General features: G+C 40.3%; 1 protein-coding gene across 7 annotated transcripts in view; it reads left to right on the top strand.

Annotated features, from left to right (window-relative positions):
* The window catches only part of fgd4a (FYVE, RhoGEF and PH domain containing 4a), a 37284-nt gene that overhangs the window by 8195 nt on the left and 9178 nt on the right, over positions 1 to 19911 (top strand). The window contains exons 1-5 of one of the 7 annotated variants that reach the window (XM_085915273.1): positions 39 to 639; positions 9481 to 9564; positions 9753 to 9836; positions 16641 to 16793; positions 17385 to 17580. In XM_085915273.1, coding sequence (XP_085771399.1) covers positions 543 to 639; positions 9481 to 9564; positions 9753 to 9836; positions 16641 to 16793; positions 17385 to 17580 — 614 coding nt within the window. In that variant the 5' untranslated portion in view covers positions 39 to 542. The other 6 variants (XM_085915274.1, XM_085915276.1, XM_085915275.1 and 3 more) reach the window with 6 other exon arrangements.

Below are 19911 nucleotides of genomic sequence, written 5' to 3'. Positions count from 1 at the left end.
CAAACAGATCAATTCTTCATCATCTCATGTCCAATCCGCTGTGCTTCTCTTGTGTCACACGACTCTCTCCCTTCCCTAGAAGGGGGTTGGTTTGCGTGGCGTTGCGCATCTTCTGGCCAGCAGCAGTATCCAGGGGCAGCAGATGAGTGTGGCCATTGGCTTCCTCCCCTATTACTGGCCCTCCCCTCCTCCTACACAATGGGACTGATTGTCCATGTGACACACACACACAGAGGGGGCTTTGCTCTGCTTGTGGGCTAACTGGCGCTCCCCCACCATATGCCCCATCTCCACTGGAATGTGATTCTCTTCTTCAGTCCATGTGGAGTGGAAGGCGGAACAGTGTGTGAAGCAGAAAGTGAGAGGGACAGACAGAGCGAGCGAGAGAGAGAGAGAGAGCAAGATGAGAGGTTGAGCTGAAGGGTGAGTCAGTGCAAGGAGGGAGCGACGGAAGGAAGGGAGGATGCGGGAAATGCAGCCAGGCAGCAGTCTATCTGCAGCCTGATTTCCGAACCTGCCCACCGGCTCTGGAAGCATCGCACATGAGAGTGGGAACCCTTTTTTTTTCTTTTAAGGGTGGGAATCTATTTTCCACTCTGTACCCTACTTGTGTTGTGACTGGACACAATCTCCACTCAGGTTAGTGCTTCATACCGGCATGCACAGTGTAGCCATAGGGCGTTGGGTTGATCGGGCTGACATGAAGCGGTGCCGTGCCAGAAAGGTGTTGTCTGCGCAACACACACACACACACACACACACACACACACACACACACACACACACACACTAGGATGCCCTTTGCTGAGGCTGCTGGTTAATGAAGGAGGGGGCACACATGATATGTGCGCGGGCGGGCGGGCGTGTGTGTGTGTTGTGCCGTAAGGTGTTTTCAAATGAGTCTCCAAGCTGCAGGTAAATGCGCTGAAAATCACACACACAGATACAAAGTCAAAGTCTGCTTTATTGTCAATTTCCCCACGTCAAGACACACAAAGAGATTGAAATTTCGTTTCCTACTATCCCACGGTGACAAGACATAATACATATATATATATATATATATATATATATATATATATATATATATATATATATATATATATATATATATATATATATATATATATATATATTATAGTAGTGTAAAAAGACTGTCACACCAGAACTATTGAAGGCTTTGTTGCTAAGTAAAATAAAGCTCATTAAAAACATATTTGGCCCTAAAAACTATTTTGGAACACACGACACCCACTTTTTAAAATATGCAAATAAAATATATATATATATATATATATATATATATATATATATATATATATATATATATATATATATATATATATATATATATATATATATATATATATATATATATATATATATATATATATATATATATATATATATATATATATATATATATATAAATAAAACATTCAAGTAAACAACACAAAAAGTAAAAACAAGAAGACACATACAATGAATGTATAATATATATGTATATATATATAAATCCTTTATATGTACCATACACATATATGGTTTTCCCTTGGAGAGGCTGCTACTGTTTCCCCCAGTTTAGTGTGCTCCCTTTGATTGGTGCCTCGGTCCCTGCTGTCCTGCTCGAGCTGTGGGAAAACATGCACTTGAGTGTATTTTCACTGTTGCCTGCTGAGTTGGGTTTGGGTTAGCTGACGACAATTTGATTTAAAGTCTTGTGTTTAGTGATGGAATAAAACTTTTAAATGATGGACATAAGGGGCCTTGGACAGGGCATTGTTGAGATGGACATGAGTTGTCTTGCTTTTTTTATTAGAGGCATTTAAAGAAACGTTTTGGCTGTATTGAACTTGAACTTTTTTGGTGCAATAATGAGTAGAACGGTGTCCTTCATTCCCATGGCAACGACGGCTCATCTGTTTAACAGCTACTATGTTAGCACCAAGATTGATTCAGAATTGTGTGTTGTGCTTGCACTATTGACAAGTGTTAAACTGAACAGAATAATTTGGAATATCCTGTAGTATTTGGATGTGTCAACGAAAAGGAAGGTATCAATGCATATTACTGAGCCCGTCAGTTGCAAATGTTGTAGGAGGGGCACTTGAAAGAAATGACTTTGATTAAGAAGTATATATCAATACGGTGTCAATATCAGTATCACCTTTCATTGAGGATTTTTTTTTTTTTCTTTGTGGTCGCTCATTGCAAATCATAAGACAAAAGTTTCATTTTTGCCATTTGGGAATACATCTTGCCATCATGGCCAGATTCTGCTGTTTTACAGGTAAATCTAATGCATAAGTCCCATTTTGACTCTGCACTTATTATAAATGCATACAGTATATTCATTTTGTAGCACTTTGTAAAAACTGACCGATGAACAAGTTTGATTGGGTGGCATGCAAGTTTGTGATTTTGATGAGTCGTGACATTTACTATTCATTTTTTTCTTTTGTGGAAATAAGCAAATATTGTGTGGTTTCACAATGAACATGCGGTGTGAGGTGAAAAATTTGCATATTAAAAAGAGAACATGTTTCGCAAGTAAAAACAAAAAAAAAGGAAGAAGGAAGCCTTATACAAATAGAGCTGATGTCTCAGCAATATCTCGTGTACACCGAGTGTGCTCTCTCATCACCTTATTTCATGACTTATTTTATTTTTCCCCCCACATTAATTAGTTAAGGATGTTTCGCCTTCCTCTTTCTGTAATGGGCAAAGTAAAAATAAAATGCTATGTCATGCCTAATGCAAAGGCGCTGGCTCCTTTCTTGGCAGTGAGTCAAGTTGCTGTTTTGTCCTCTTTGTACAGTGGTTTGTCTTTCTGCTGACACCAACCAGAAATGCTGATTCCGTTTGACACCTTATTCCATCACGAAGTGTCAGATAAAATGTGGCATTTGTGTGGGCGGGGGCAGGTTTTGAGAGAGAGAATAACATTTTCAAAGGTGTTTCAAAAGCATTTGGATTGTACTGAGGAGCCTCGTTGTTCGCATCAGAGTCAATACTGTAGGACCCGCACTTTGTCACTCAAATACATACTTAAAGGCCTCAAAGACATTTTTGTACTGTGTTCAAAGTTTCATTTATCAAGGTAGGTCAGGTCAGAATATTATAATCAAAACAAAATGTAATTTTCATTCAGAACAAAAATATCCAACTCACTACCGAAATAACAAATAACAAAATATGACCTTTGTCATGAATTCAAAACCAGTAGTAGCCAGTGTGCTGTCTTTTTTTTATGTATCCACTTATGACAAGTGAAAATGGGAAAAGAAAAATGGACAAATTAAGCTGATTAATGCATCCTGAAGTCACCTCGCTATTGATGTAATACCGATTTCATTGTTTAGTTTGACTATTGGCTTCCAAAGTAAAAGTAAGATATTTGATTGTTCTAAACGATTGCTCCATTATTTCAATTTTACATCAATTCATTGTTGACTAATTGATCAATTTTGACACTGATTGTATTCACCAAAGTGGTCTTATAATAAATTACACTTCACAACTTGACACATGCCGAATAAAAAAAAAAAAAAGGTTTGCATTTCCTCTAAAAGGAGCTGCTTTTTGACGGGTAAATGGTTGTCATTCCTCTTTCTATATTACTTTCAGCATGTTGTTGCTTCAGACTTGATTTTCAGCAGAAGGCTTTTCTGCGCATTCCAGTTCAGCGCTGAGAATGTAGGCTCCAGAGCTTCTTGTCAGAGAGACTCATTCATACTCGGCACAACAATCCTGCTGGGTACAATGATCTTGTTTGAGTTCTTTCTGCGCTGTTTGATGAGGCTCTACATTTACTAGTTGCCCTATTTACTTCATGCATTATGCATCAAGTGCAATCTGATTAGTGCCATTTGCAATTCAGCATTGACAACATTCAGACATATAATATGAAGGAGCTTTGCTATGATGTTTTAGTACTTAAGCAAAACACAATTCACAGGCATTGCTCTTACTCAACCTCATTTATATTGGTTCAGTGACACCTATGTGTGAAATGTGTTTTCCATCACTTATTGAAGGTCAAAGGTGTATGTGTGGAAAAGCCCTAGTCACTCAGTGCAAAGCTAAAAAAAGAACAGTAGGTGTCAGTCACTGTGAAAGTATGATTACACCATGTCCTCATGAAACTTTCACAGATGTCATCCACACCTCCTCCGCTCACGACAACAGCTTGATGACTTTTAGTCTGCACTGAACTCAGACCATCACCAGATGACCAATAGAAGGGTTTGATTTTTAAGAATTTCTCATGAGGTTATTTTTGGAGAGGTTTTAAACTCAGGAAGTACTTTTGCTTCATAAATGGAACTTTAAGGGCTATTTTGGGATGCCAATGGAAAAAAGGCTTAAAAAAGAAATGACAGCATCGAATCTGCTTGACAATTATCAGTTATTATCACATTGTATTTAACATTGAGTCTGTCGATTTCACATTTGTAGTCTGGCTTGCCATGAAAGCGCTGACCATGATTATAAGCTCTGTTGTTTATTTCATAAGAAGTCTGCTTGGGCCCAGCAAGGGGCGCTGATTGGTCGAACAACCTACTGATTGACACATTTAGATGCTGCCGCCGGGTGGCTGTTATGTGTTTTCCGCAATAGACTGGTAGGTCACAGGGGATGGAGCAAGGGGTGACAGAAGAGGCACAATGAAAAAGGGGAAAGTATTAATAGAGACTGAGAACCAGTGTTGCCTACTCATTCTCACAAGAAACGGTTTCTCTTTGCTCATTAATCAGTCAACTACCTGTGTTATCTACATCCTCTTTTTACACTCATTTGTACTATATTATCCTTTAAATTATCTTTGTGAATAAAAAAAAAAAGACCACGAGGTACACGTTTTAACTCCGCTAAGGAGTTTGTTGTTTTGCTGAGTCGTGTGTATCCTGGGTGCCATCGATAAGATGAGATGGCCAGTGTTTGCTTTAGGTACACTTCACGAGGCTCGTGGTTGGCTAATTTTAATTTGGCTATACAATTGTCAGTTCTACCATATGCTCTCTACATTATAATTTCCTGAAGCTGTTGTATGATTCCAGTAAAATTCTTGCTGCTCTTTGTGCATTCTTCTCAGGAACATCTCCGGCATGCACATAATCCCGGCATCAAAGCATTCATCCACTGTAATGCTGTTATGTTTTAATGTTCAGAGTCAGGCATGGGCAATGTTTATTATTTCTGCACAAACAAAACATTTAGGGGGAAAATGGTGGTGGCAGGTTGTGTTACAATCGCCTGACTTTGTTGGTGCGGGCAGTGTGGTTTCACTTTCCTCTCATTTGTCCTTGTTTGCCTTACAACTGACTGCCAAAAGCAGTATAGAAAGCGATTGGTGGCAAAATAATCGTCAGAAATTGTTTCTTAGTTTTCGTTGTAACTAAACGCATATTCTGTTTGGTCTAGAGAGATGCGTTGCAAGTTGGCTTTAAGGACCTTCTAATATAGACAAATTAGGATATGATTTTGGAAGGGTGCCTAGAATCAGTTTTTATGTAGATGAGAGAAATCAACTAATTATGTTTTGTCCACACAAAGGGCCTCATCTGGTTGTTTGAGCCGCATCACGAGCTCCACAAGGTCATTTAATTTTCACTCAATTATGAATGTGGCTGACCCATAGGTCTTTGGTTATTGTCAATTCCGTCTGGGCAGCGGAGTGAGGACATGGCTACATCTGCTCCCATTCGATAACTAACGTCTCGTCTGAAGGCCTTGAAAAGGCAAGACACGCGTTATTAAGCGGCATGAACTGCGGTGTGATTAAAGGGGTGTGACTTGGCATGTAAATGTGTTCCCAACATACCTTAATCTGTCAATTTAATGTGGGGAAGCTCTGCAAATGCAAAGTCAGAGCGTTAAGCTTTTTCACTATAATATTGGTCGGTTGGCTGATGTTTCCATTTGGATGCTAAATGCTGCTTTATGGGGAGGGGGTCTTATTTTATGTGGACAGTGCTTCAGTGTGTAGCATTTTCTTCACGGTCTGTAAAAGCATTTTTGTCAGATTATGTGTGGTGTGTAAATACTAATTAAGATCTATTTCTGTGTTTGGGACTGATTTAAAAGTAGATTAAATTGTCCAAATCTGGGCGCACATATTTATTGATATAATTAGTAATCGTGGTTGTTTAGCTTGGTTGCGTTCGAGAGGCAACTTTCCTGGACAAATAATTTTGTAGATAATGCATGAAATGCGTGATTGCTGATATTTTAAACAAGATTTATTAATTTTTCTCTTTCCACTTGTGAATACTCTCTCAGGTATGATACACTGCACCTCAGAGATTTCAGTCCTCTTTGGTGTCCTTATCTGTTTCTGAATCCTACCCTTAATTCATTCTTAGTGACTGTGAAACCTTTGAAGCCCTCCTCTTTTTTTCCTCATCATACCTGGTTTCTTGGAAACCGGTTTGTGAAGTGACGGGGCAGGTACTCTCATGGTAAATAAAGTCACCCAGCTGTCAAGTCAACCTGTAGTTGAAATGTGGTCTATTTTCAAGAGGAAAAGCCCAAAGGTAATTCAAATCAGATAGTATTGTGGAATTCAGCATGTGGAAAACCTTGCAGTTCTGGAAGGAAGTATGCTCAGGTACTGTGGATTTTTTTTTCTTCTTTTTTTTACAGTTTATGAGATGATCAGATTAGAAGTTTATTGTGGATGCTTTTGAGTTTTATTGCAGGAACCATACACACATGCTGCATTGTTTTTACGTCAGAACCATTTTAAAAGTATTTTCTGAGTTCCCGTCTGTATAAAAACACTGTTGAATTACAAAGCTGTTGTCATGAAGAAGAGTCTTCACTCTGTCCATGTCAGCTTGTTGCTATGGAGGGGGAAAGCACAGAAAAACAGGTTTGCAATAGCATGCATTTCAACATAGGAGATAATAGGGGTGAGAATGAAGTAAAAAATATGACATTGTAGAAGTATGTAGTTGCTGATTATTGCCACACAGGCTATTTTTCATATATAGTCTCGAGGCATGGTGTGTGAAGTGTCTTGACCAAGGACGTAACGACACGTGGCTCGGACAGAGCTGGGTTCGAACTGCTGACCCTCCGGCCACGATATTGATCATTCCCGATGTTAGTTCTGATGTTAGCTCTGATTGAGTTCCCATCTTCTCTCATTTAAAATGGACAGCTCTTCGCTTCTTGTAATCTGATGTTCGTTTCCCTTCACAACCAGTCAGCACCATTTATGACTGTGCGTCTGCCTGTCTGTACCCTATCGTGGCCTTTTTGCTAGTAGGTTAACCAAAAGTTGCTGGATGTGAAAACAGGATGTTGATTGTATGGAGAGGATGTTTTGGAGCAAGCCATTTGCTGGCCACAAAATGTCCTTCACTAGAAACTAAAGATGTTGTCAGTTTGTATTTTGGCACATTGGATTCCCTTTTTTTTTCCAGGTTTCATGCCATGCACCTTTCAGTGCTGACATGGTGACACTCCCCCCCCCCTTTGATGAAATAATAGGTGTGTGATGATGTTGGTCACGTAGCCGAGCATCTGGTGGCAGTATCACACTTAGTGTGTACTTTATGCAAATGTTCTAATAGGAATCTGGACGTGTAAGCTGCTTTCACATGTTTATAGTTATAATAAAGAAACTTACAGCATGTGTGTTTATGGGTGCACATGTAAACAGCAGGGTGCCTGTCATGAGGACTCCAGATGGCGAATGGAGAAAGCTCTAGTTTAATCCCTGAGCCAGAATATTACACCCCCTTCTTTACCGACACACACACACACACACACGTTTTGTAACAGCCTCTGTCTGTAGTAGGTCAGTATTTGACTTAGGCTCAATCCCATTCTTTCCTCTTAACCCTAAACCTTTGTCTCGTCCCTTTCCCTAACTCTTCCTTGGAGAAATGAAGACAAAGGGTTAAAAAAAAAAAAAAAAAAATCCCCCCTGGGAATTGGGAAAATACTAGACTCATGACGTCATCACTTGGAGCCACGAAGACTATTTTGTTCCGATGCGGTTTAAACTTTGTAGCACTCATCTCAGAATATGTCCTATACAATACAATAAAACTTTAATTATACAGCACATTTCGGAAGTTCAATGCCAAACATAAGTGTCATTACAATGAGAATCAATAAATATTACTTGCATGTATGTGCTTCCCCTGTATTTTTATTCACCAATGTAGAAATTATGGTAGAAATCATTGTCGTCTTGGGAAGTCGAGGGTCTGTCTTCGTGCTATAGGGTCATGCACCCTTTTTTGTGGCCCGACCCCTAGTTCACGGAGAATTGGGAAACATCTTGGTTCTCATGAATTTCTAGGGGGTAGGGACAAGATGAGATTTAAGGGAGCATACTACCCATAAATTAGGCCTTAGTCTACTTATTTGCCACATTACTAGTTAAAAAGAATGAAAGAGATTTTCCGCATACATTTCCAAGTACTGTAAAGCACATTTATTCAATCTTTATAAAGTGTTGAATCTTAACTATTTCTGGGTATAATGGAATATGGGGTCCTGCTAATGGATGGATGAGTCATTGTTTACACATACATAAGATTCTGAGTTCAAGACTAGGTTTTAGTGCAGGTCAAAGTAACTGAGAAACCACTAAAGATAACAATTATGCCACAATCCAGCAATTCAATAATAAAACGGATGGAAAAACAATAAAATAGTGATTTGTTCACATCTCCTTTGCTGTGTCATACCATACATGACAGCAGAAAATAAGCAACATAAAATTACTAAGTTTATTTCATATTTCCATATCCGCAATTCACTATTGAAGTTCTAGAAACGTTATTGCTCTGTATCCTGTAGCTGATCTGATGATCCTATACATTCCGTCATGTAGCGTAGGGTAACACGGAGTGACGGCTGATGAGTCAAGAAGTCAGTCATCATCACATTGTGGCTCTCTGCAATGTGACAGTCATCAGGGCGTCAGCTGGAGTGGAGTAGAATGTGTTTGCATACCTGTACAACTGATTTATTGCTCTGTGTGTGGCGTGCACACTTCCATGTTTACTGCTTTGCATTGCTTGCAGCTTTGATTCTTTAAGGGTTTTTTTTTTACTTGCTATTGAGAGTGTTGCTCCATTATTGTCTGAGTTGTGTCTGATTTCGGGGCGGGGTGGACACTCCTTTGAGTCCTCATTGTTTTTAATGCTATTTTCTCTTTAATCTTTTCTATGCATATTAACGGGCTGTGTATAATTATTGTTAGCTGTCCCCATAGGCTATGCCCTACATATCCCAGACAGGCTAATTAGTTTCTGTCTCCAAAGACTGTTGCTTTGTGTTCTCTAAATAAACAAGTTATCTTCTGGTTGGAGTTAACAGGGGCCTCTCCAGCTTTGCATTTTTTCAATGTGTTGGTTGCGGATCGGATTTGTTTACGTGTATGTGATGTGATGTGCTGTGATGCTGTCATGTCGTTTGCATCATTATAATTGTGGATTCCGTCTCATGTGCTTGCAGAGAGCAACGATAACGTGGCGTGTTTTCAGTCCAAGTGTGCTGATGAAGAAGCCTGTGTGCCTGTGAAAATTGAGCCCTCCACTGGTAAGATACTTCACTCACGCTCACCTTGCAGACATCTTTTTATTTGTCTATCTTTCATGTCATGGGGAAAGAGTACATTTCAATCAATTGATTTATTTTCTTTTGTCATTTTTTTAGCTTCAATATTCATGCTGTAAGGAAATCTAGTTTGCATCACTGAAATTGTGAATTCCGCGACCTGTTTGCAGAGAGGAACGACAATGCGGTGTGCTTCCAGTCCAAGTGTGCTGATGAAGAAACATGTGTGACTGTGAAAAGTGAGCCCTCCACAGGTAAGATGTGGGAAAAGCTTTTTTTTACCCTTCTGGATTTTTTTTAAAATCTAGCTTGCAACACCTTTGAGGGTCCACCTTTTTGGTAGTGTTTATTTAGTACAGTATGCTGTAGAGAATAATGCTCCTCAGGTTTTTAAACAAATGTGTTGGGGTGTACTTATTGATGTTGAGTAAATGTTTGCAGTTTGCATTGATTTTTTGGTGGGATGTTATGTTACGACAAGTTCTGTAGAGCATTGTCTGTCCATTTTTTTTTATCCCTACCTCCCTCTTGCACCATGCAATATATTAAAGTTCAAACCGAGCTATTTTCAACACCCCACAAACATGCAAGACGTAATATATTTTCCAACAAGACATTGTTTATGGCATTTCCAAGAAGATATGATTGTATTTCTTTGTTTCTTTGTTTCTTTCTTTGTTTCTTTCTTTCTTTCTTTCTTTCTTTCTTTCTTTCTTTCTTTCTTTCTCAGTCTCGGTCTGTCTGTCTTTCTTTTCTCTCTCTGTCTCTCTCTCTCTCTCTCTCTCTCTCTCTCTCTCTCTCTCTCTCTCTCTCTCTCTCTCTCTCTCTCTCTCTCTCTCTCTCTCTCTCTCTCTCTCTCTCTCTCTCTCTCTCTCTCTCTCTCTCTCTCTCTCTCTCTCTCTCTCTCTCTCTCTCTCTCTGTCTCTCTCGAACTGGTGTGCATTGCTGTCTTTACCTCTCCTACCCTCATTCACCTTTTTGTTCAGCTTCCTCTTTTTTATTGAATTCTTCCTCATTTTGATCCTGCTGTTGTAGCTCCTTACAAGGCTGACATTATCTGCATCTAATCTTCTATTGCCTTCTGGATTAGAAAATGAGGCAGGGTTAATCTGGACAGAGTCTGGTCTGGTAGTAGTCCCCCATGCCGGCTGCTAATGGTGCTCTGCCACACTTTCGATACCACACGCGTGGGTACACACACAAGCACGTGCACACACACACACACACACACACAACAGAGTTACACAACAAAAGCTTCACATAAAGCCAGATGGGACACACCCTCTAATCCCACAGGGGGATGTAGGGCATCTGACAGTGATAGAAACCTGGTCCAATGGACATGTCTAATGGATTGATGCGCGTTACGTGATAATGGACAACATCAGCAGCAGGGGTTGTCACCGTCAGCGTCAATAAGTGACACATGCTTTTGAATTTAAACCAAGACAAGACTTAAACTGGTGAAAATTAGTGATGGCCTCTTTGGTCTCATAGTTTCACCCCCCCGGCCGCAAACTCGCCATGCAGGTTTTTTTTGTTGCTCCTCCTTTCCAAAACAGAGTGAACTGCCAAATTCTGCACATGTGAATGAGTCTGCCTCTTCATTTGGGCATTTTGAATACATGCAGGATGAACAAACTATCGTATTGAAATATTTGTGTGAGAATATTTTGTTGTTTGCTTCAAATCCTTTGTTGTTAAATAGTGGGTCCATTATACATGTATGTATGTCACACAGCAATATTTCACCACTGAAACTAAAAAGCAGCAAATTCTGTGTCCCTCATCATTTAACCACTTTTATTTTCAGAGAAAAAAAATCAATTTGTGACGACAGTTGAAAGCCAAAATGTGTAGAAAGTGAATCTAGAAAAAACATTAAAAATAATTTCAGTTATTGAGAGTGTTTATTTGTGGACATTTTACTGTGATCCTGATTTGTATCAGTGTTGAAGGCCTTAAACTCATTAGTTTAGATTTATCTCCACTCTGTTTTAATGACACCCAACAGGGTTGTTTCTGACCGTTTATTTTTAGCACCATCGAGTCACATTCAGCCTAGCAACACTCGTCATCCACAGCAAGATTTTTATTTGGGGAAATTTGCATTTCATTTAAACGCATTTGGCGTTGCCAATGAATTACTCAAGTGGAAGTGATTCAAAGACCAGTTTGCTGAAAGAGAAATGTAATACATGGTGTTCCATCAGCTTGCATGTTTTTAGAATGGTATGTGCAGTCGGGTGGTTGCACACACGCTTGCCTTTGTTACTCCCTACAGATGCAAAAGAAGAACTGGTCCTCTTGCCAAACACACTTAAATGCTCTTTGCATGCTTTGTTGATGTCTCAACATCGCACTGTCACTTAAAAGCAACAGACTGGGTGATATGGCCCAACACCACTGAACAGTTCACTCACATCAAGCAGTGCGTGGCTGTCTGTATCTAGTTTTTATGAGCTGCCAACACTCTGCAAAAAACATGGCTTGTGAAAACGCAAATGAATGGGGTCAAAATAAACGCAGATGTTACAGCCATTTCAAATGGAGAGTTTTAAGTCAGAGCTTTCACAACAAACAATGTACCAAGTAAGAACCGGTCCACCCCCGTCAAGCAGTACCAATACATGCAATATACTATCATAGGTTGTGGTTTGTATTTATACTTATTATTGCAGGGGATACATTCCAGACCCACTTGTGTTTGGTAGAAATATGTAGAGACCATTACGGATTGTTTATATGTGGGTTTTACTGCTCCCATTTGTTTTGAAAACAACTTATTGGAACACACTTTAACTATTCCTTAGCTCCTAATCTCACTCTCTCGCTCTCCAAAAGAGGTCAAGAGGTCAACTCATTTCAAGCTGTATGTTACTCCCAGTTGAGATTTAGTATTTAAACACCAAAACATTCATCGAATAAAAGAGGAATTGAGCAGAGATGTCAGTCATTTTAAAACATCAAAGACCGAGGATACAACTATACACAATCACAAAAATGAGGAACAAAAATGAAAAGGGCCAGATGTGAGCCTGTGTTCCTATTCTTCTTTCTGTTGGTTACGCTTCTCTTCTAGAATGTTGAAACGTGGTACTACACTGACAGATAATTCCTCATCTCATTGGTACCTTTGGCTAAAAAGCAAAGCGTCAAGTAACTTTTAACTGAATAAGAAATAGAAATAGAAATCCTGCATTTCTCTGTTGCAGCGAGCTGGTGGTGACACTTTGCTGAATCCCTATTTAACCGAATTTTTATTGATTCCAACTTGTTCCTCTGTTTCTCGCTTTTGTTTGCATTGTCTTGTTTATTTTGGCTTGTTTGCGCATGTACTCGGCCTGGGGACTAGATGAGTGTAAGCGTGCACATGTGTGTGTTTGTGCGTGAAAACATTCTTTCCCGTGGAGTTTTGAAATGGTCCAGAATGATGATATGCGATAAGAGACAAGATTGACCAAGTTGTTTCTTTTTCCACTCTTTACTTGGTGTGTGTGTGCATGTGTGTGTGTTTGCGTGCGTACGTGTGTGTGCGTTTCTGTGTGTGTGTGCGCGCGAATGTGTGCGCCACTTTTTGTAAAATATAAGGTGTGGGAAGGAGGGAGGAGTCTATAACAAAGTCTCTTTACTGAGCGTCATTCTGCAACTGCCAGCACTGGAATCAACAAGTCACCAAAACTTGGTGCATTTTGGGACACACATAACAACTCGCTCACTAAGGATACACATGGCAACAAAGTGATATTTTTGTTCTTTTTCCTGCTCTACCTGGGTGAGTGAACTCCACAATCTTGAGAAAATGTTTAGTCGTAGGCAGAGCACCTGTTAAACATTTTCCTCCCAAGCGTGTTTTGCCCACGTAATTGCAGTGATCTCCATCTTTGACCTTACTCTAGGTGCTTGCTGGACTTTTCGACCTCAACTCTGATGTAATAGATAGTGCGAGGTCTCTAATACGATGTGTGCACGAGCCATTTCGTTGCATGCGTGTGTAATTTGCTCGCCCATCAACAAGAAGCACAATGTGACATTCCATGTGGTCCGAGTGTGGTGAGACGACGTGGCGTGAGGTCAAAGCGTGCATTTCAAGTGCCAAAGAGGGAGCAATACAGGTGCACTTTTTGGTTCCCAAATGGAGCTCTCATAGTTTTGAGGGATGACAACCGCATGTCATAACTAGTTTTTAACATTCGTCTCAGCAGATTTCCAGCAAGTGTAGTAAAGGTTCATTCAGCTCACCATGTTATGGTTTGTAATAGTGAATTGTGTTAAGGTTTGCATTCTTACAGAGGGTTTGGTTGGTCACGTGGTGATTCCTGTTTTATCTATGCAATTAGTGTGACTGTGAAATTATAGTTGCATTACGCTATGTAATTTACCAATTAGTTCAACACGTGGTACAGTGTCATCTGTTAACATCAGTAAACAAGTATCCCATTAAGATTTGAATCAACTTTTGCAATCCACTGTGTATTTAAATCATGCATTTTGTGTTCATGGACTGCATCGTGTGCTTAGCCACTGTTTAGGTACCACATTTGTGGTTAATAACCCAAAAGGGCTGAAATAAACGTAAAAAAAAACGTATATATATATATACTGTAGTTTCACTTTCAATCAGTTTGCTCAACTACTTTGTGCATTGACAGGACATCTGTATTTCAAAGTTTTTTCTTTTTGTATGCACATGTTATTGCAGTAGAAGCCTTCAGGAACTTTGGAGGATGTAAAAATAAAAAGCAACAGGTTGGTTGTCATGGTAGCTGCTAAAGCTCAAATTCAGAAACCAAGGTGAAGTTTGGTTTGACTTGTTTGTGTTTTTTGCACAATATTTGCATGGATCATTATTTTTTACAATCCAGAACACCCTTTCTAGTCCATGCTTTGCTTTTTTGTGTGGTTTATATTTTCCCAAGTTAACAAGACTCCAATTCAGCCAGAAGGGCTCATTCCTGCGGAGGCACAAACCAAGGAGGTGAATCAAAGCGTTTCTGCAGGGCGGCGATGCCTCTGGCTGGAATTCATTTACTGTGCACTCTACCATTCAAGTCAGGATGCTTTTAATGAGAAGATGCTCGAGCTGAGCAACACGAGTGTTTCGGTAAAGAACTCAGAGAGCTATTATTAGTTACAGTATACTGTCAAGTGTCACAAAAGCATGACAAGTTGCATTTCAATATATATATCACATACTACATGCAACAAACAGATTTACCAGAACACATTGTACTTTAACATGAATGGCCAAGCTGTTTAGTAGTCTGCGTTACTTATATTTATTTGGTGCTTTAAACTTTGCATTGATTAACATTGCTGTTTCTTTTTTTTTTTTTGCAAGAGTGCACAGTAGCAGAGCTATGGTTTTGGCAAACGTCTCATTAGAGTGTGGCTTACAGCTTCAGAGCAGACTGGCATGATACACATTGAAAACAAGCCTCCAGGCTGGGACCGACTCACCCGCTGCCATCCTCAAGGGTGAAAGTGCTTTCTGAAACACAGCCTGTAGCCTAGCTACTGCTTTATATGGCATCCTGCATAGAGGGAAAAAAATGGTGCTTATCTTCTGGAAGTTTTCTCATGATCTCTTAATGTGACCGTGGGAGGCAAGGAGGGGCAAGCGCATACAGTGTAAATCAAATTCCTGAAGCTGTCTTCGGAATTGATCGGTCATTTTTTAGCCGCTTTTTTTAGAGTTTGCTCCCCCAAACTTAGCATAGAGCTGTTTCCACTCAGAAGATGCCAAATGCTGTTGTCTTTAATTACGGTCAGCCTGTAAAAATAGTCTCTGACTATAGGATTCCGTGGCTTTTTTTCTTTCTGTTTGGCTTTTTTTCTTTCTGTTTTAGACATAGACATTGACATAGAGATTAGTGTGCAAAAAAATACAAGCTTGCTGCTCTGATTACCACCGAGGTTTACAAACACACATTTAAGAAGTAATATGTGTAAAGGTGCAACAAACTATTTTACAGATGTCTACATGCTAAGTTTGTCAACTTGTTATAGTAGAGCTGTGCCAAAGATGCAATATTTGACAAAAAATGAATGTGCCATGCTATATCATTAGGTGTGCTGTGGGAAATTACCCAAGTACGTTCCCCCCCTATTTTCAGTTACCGCATTCTTGCACCATTTAAGACAACATTTGCCTGATTTATACCTCACTTCCACATGGAAATGATCCAAGCTTTAGTGATAAAGGACTGACCCAAATGATAGTTGTTTGACATTCTGTGGCCTGGATGCTTTTAGGCTTTAAGATTCAGCTTCCACAAATAATCTAGCACACTCTGTTTATCCAAAGAAGCAAAATAAGGAAAGCAGAAAGATACTCTTAATTTCTGCATCCAGCTCTATACAGAATATTGATACTATTTGGTAATCACGCACCACCTTTACCTTACATGGAAAATGCCATGTTAAACAATAAGACAGTTGTAGACCATATAAGGATGTGTGTGTGTTTGAATGTGCATTTGTGTGCATGAGAGATCGAGAGCGGAGCAATAGATCAAGGCTACTGTTAACACTGCCAGTCTGTGTCCGTCGCTCCATTACCTCACTGTTGTCTAGCTAAATAAACAGCACTGCTGCACCAGCTGGGGCCAGCTGGTTGGATGGGAACCTCACTGGACAATTAGCTCAACCATTATCTCGGGCTGATGACTACAGTTTGAATTGATCTTAAGATGTCTAAATCCTGTAGAGGAGAGAGTGTTGATCATACCAGCCGTCAGTATGGGACCGATACTGATGGCTTATTTTAAGATATTGTGTCCTTGTGAGGGATGCAGATACCAGCCATTGATAATTTAGTGGGAAAAAAAAACTATCTGACATTCTGAGTATTTCGTGCCAGTAGTTGGTATGCAGCGCGGCTGTTTGACATGGTGAACCTTAGGTGCATCAGAAACAAACTATTTATAGTATTTATATTTATAGTAAACTATTTCTGAGCAATACAATCATCTAAAAATTCATGACGTGACAAAATGCAATCATACTGGAAGTGTCTATTTTAATGGCCATGCTTCCTTTCTCCTTGTGTTGTACAGCTGCAGATAGTAGTCAGTCATGCCGGCACAGTAGTAAATCCAGCGTGCATGTATGTCTGACTCGAGCAAGCAGTGAGGGCAGCGAGAGAAGCCGGGCCGGCGTCAATGGAAGGAGTTCTGGCAAGAGGCCGCTGTCACACACCAAACCGCCAGGTAAGCAATGATGGCTGACTCATGACTACATCAGATGTTCTGTAGTTAGAGGTTAGAAAAAGGCACAATCAACAATGCACTGACAGACTAATTTGTCAAGTCATTGTTTTCATTTTAGGCATTACCATTTTTATGTGTCACAACCTCCCCCTCATTGCATTTTCACCATATCCCATCGTAATTCATACATCAGTCGCAGTGTAGTGTTTAGCAGCGCTCATGTCCCACCCGGCGAGGGGAAGAGGTGAAAAGAGGAATCTGATCATGTAAGTTGTTCGGAGACCGGTGAACATTGACCTTTGTCCCTCTTTTATGTTTCCCGGTTAATCATTCTACACAGATAAATCACACAAGACACTCCTTATGCAGCAGTTAATCGTGCTGGATATTTCCACTTCAAACGTGAACCCGGAAAAACACGTTACTCATAGCATATTGTTTAATTGAGGGTTTCCTCCAAGCCCAAAGTAAATGCCACGTAGCCCACAGTGCCCCTCTCAGCCCTAAATGTGCATTGCTGCAGTTTCTCCCTCAGGAAATACGCTGCTCTCAGCAAAATCCAGCATTATTTATTTTTTATTTTGTCCTTAGTGCCTCCCAAGCCAGCATACCTTCAGAGCCCGGTGACAGAGCTCTCATCCCCACTGGCTCACAACCAGAAACCCCAATTTAGACCAGGGATGGAGGAGGGAGGAGGTGGAGGAAGAAGGGGGGCGACAAACCGGGAGAGAGTGAAAGTCAAACACTCCAAAGTATCAGACCTCATCAGCCGATTTGAGGAGAACAGGTAGGAATTAAGGAGCCTTTTCCTCTCTTCTGCTGCGTAGGAACTGCAAGCATAGGCCAAGCCTATGTTCTGCCCATGATAAGAACAAATTGGAGAGCCTTCCAATGGTTGAATTGGTCTGACTGGGAATACGTGATTTCACTTGAACTGCTGCACCCCATTTCTTCAAGTGTCCTCACACATAAGAGGACATCATAGTTAGTCCCTGAAAAACAGTAAATAGTACTCAGTTTACAAAGGGTGATTTCATTATGTTACTGAGTATGAATATTTCTGATTGGTTAACTGTCTATTGTTTCACCATCCCGGAAAGATAGTGGTTAATCATTATTACTGAGAACTCGATAAGAGTCAACAGTAGAATTGATTGCAGTGTTTTTAGAGACAGTAAGAACTTGTCCTCAATTCAGAGGTCATTTTGAATTTGTGAGCCCAAAACTGTTTAGTCTTTACAAGAAACAAAAGAATTTTATTTTTGGAGCATAAATGCGTCGTAGAAAGAGAGAGGAGGGGGTCTTGTGAGTCTTTGGGTTAAAATAGAGGCAATTTGATGGTTGTATCTTGTTAAGGCAGCTCTTGTGTATTTTAATTATAAAGTAATATTTTATTTAGTTACTAGTCATTATTGTATTGTTAATTTTTTTATTGTTGTCTTGTATGTTTTACATACAGCTTGTGGTTGTCGATAAAGTGCTCAAGAACTAAAGTTGAATCATCAAGTTGAGTTATCATACAAGTTTTGTGGGACATTGTTGCTTCAGTTGATCCTATCAAGTAAACCTTTATTGTATGGCCCTCAATCACAAAAGAGTCTCAAAGGGCACGATTCTCCCATTGTCAATTTATTGATTGAATTGGTGTGCGACAATCCGAGGAAATATTGGGACACGGGCAGTTTGCACTTACAGTACATTGTACTGCTCAATGTACGTAATAATGCAGCAAGACTTTTGCTGTCGTAATAACGTTGACACCTTGAGGCGGCACAAACGGAAAGACGTCATCTTTCCCAACATTTCCTATATGTCAAGGATGCAAAGCAGAAGTTCTGCCATCAAAGCGCTCCCAACTGATAGTAGTTCAGACGAGACGAGGCCGCCGAGAAGAACTGGGAAAGAGATTAGCACACATTTACAGGTCAGTCTTTGGCGAGGGGATGAAAGCTGATTTGAGAAGACGAGGGCACACCCGCCTCCTCATTCAGTTGTGGGAGAGCAGTCAGTGTCGGGACATGAAAACCAAGGCGAAGAGGTATGGCTCATTCGACGGCATCACTCTCATCTGTCATTTTATCATATTCATCTTTGTTACGTTGTCACATTATTTGAAACAAAAATGTTGTGACTCACCGCCTTTTTCAAGGTAAGCAAAATAGTGTTCCTAGAAGCTCATCACTAGTATCCTTCCACTGACTCCAACAATAGAGCCCAGGAGTCACTTTTTTAACCAACTTTTATTTTAGACCAAAGAAAAAGCAGAATCCTATCACTCTGGACCATAACAGGACTGCTGGGATTAGTCCCCAAGACGCCCTGCGACAAGAGGCAGCGGCCGGCAGCTTCTGTGAACAGAATTAGCCTTCTAATGTCCTAATCTGGTTCACATGGAACTTAACGGCTTCGAGGCGGCCACGTGGCCAACGAGACCTGCCCGGACTGCTTTTAAAACTGCCTTAATGTATGTCATCTGGGCTTTTAACTGCTTGAAGAACTTCTTGCGTGCGCAAAGCGGAATATTCAGTAACCTCTTGCTCGCCCGAGAGGTAAGGGTGATGACGTTTTATGTTTAAACGCAACAGGGGACAAGCAGTTGCGCCAGTGTGTTGTTCCTCTATTTATACACGCTTCCTGTTTCTGCCGGACTTGCAGAGAAATGGGGACCGCCTCCTAAAAAAAATGGAAACAGAAATACTGATCTGGTTGACTGATATCTGTAATGGTTTGTTACTTTACAGATAGAAATGACAAACACTAATACAAAGCGCTCACGTATTTTGAGGAAATAAGGCTTAGTGCAGGAGTACAATTATTTGGAGGGCTCTCACATTTGAAACAGCTGCCCTCTATGCAGGATGTAGAACAGCTGTGCATGTGTATTTCTGTTTCTTTTTGGCACAATGTCTTTTTTCCCCATCCGATTTGTGCTTATGAAGCTAGTGTAAGTTGTAAGACAGGTGTGCAGAACTAGGACAGCTTTTACCTCTGGGGAGTGAGTTGCTCCAGTCCTGCTCATTACTGTACCTCTCTCACACATACAGAGACACACACACCAACCTCACAAGACCAACAGAAGTCTGGAAGTCAATGCAAGTTTTATTTTTAACTTGCATGC

This window comes from Syngnathus leptorhynchus, chromosome 6 (assembly GCF_054491065.1).
Source record: "Syngnathus leptorhynchus isolate UIUO chromosome 6, UIUO_Slep, whole genome shotgun sequence".
NCBI classification, from domain to species: domain Eukaryota; kingdom Metazoa; phylum Chordata; class Actinopteri; order Syngnathiformes; family Syngnathidae; genus Syngnathus; species Syngnathus leptorhynchus.
This window is presented reverse-complemented; position numbering and strand designations above follow the sequence as displayed.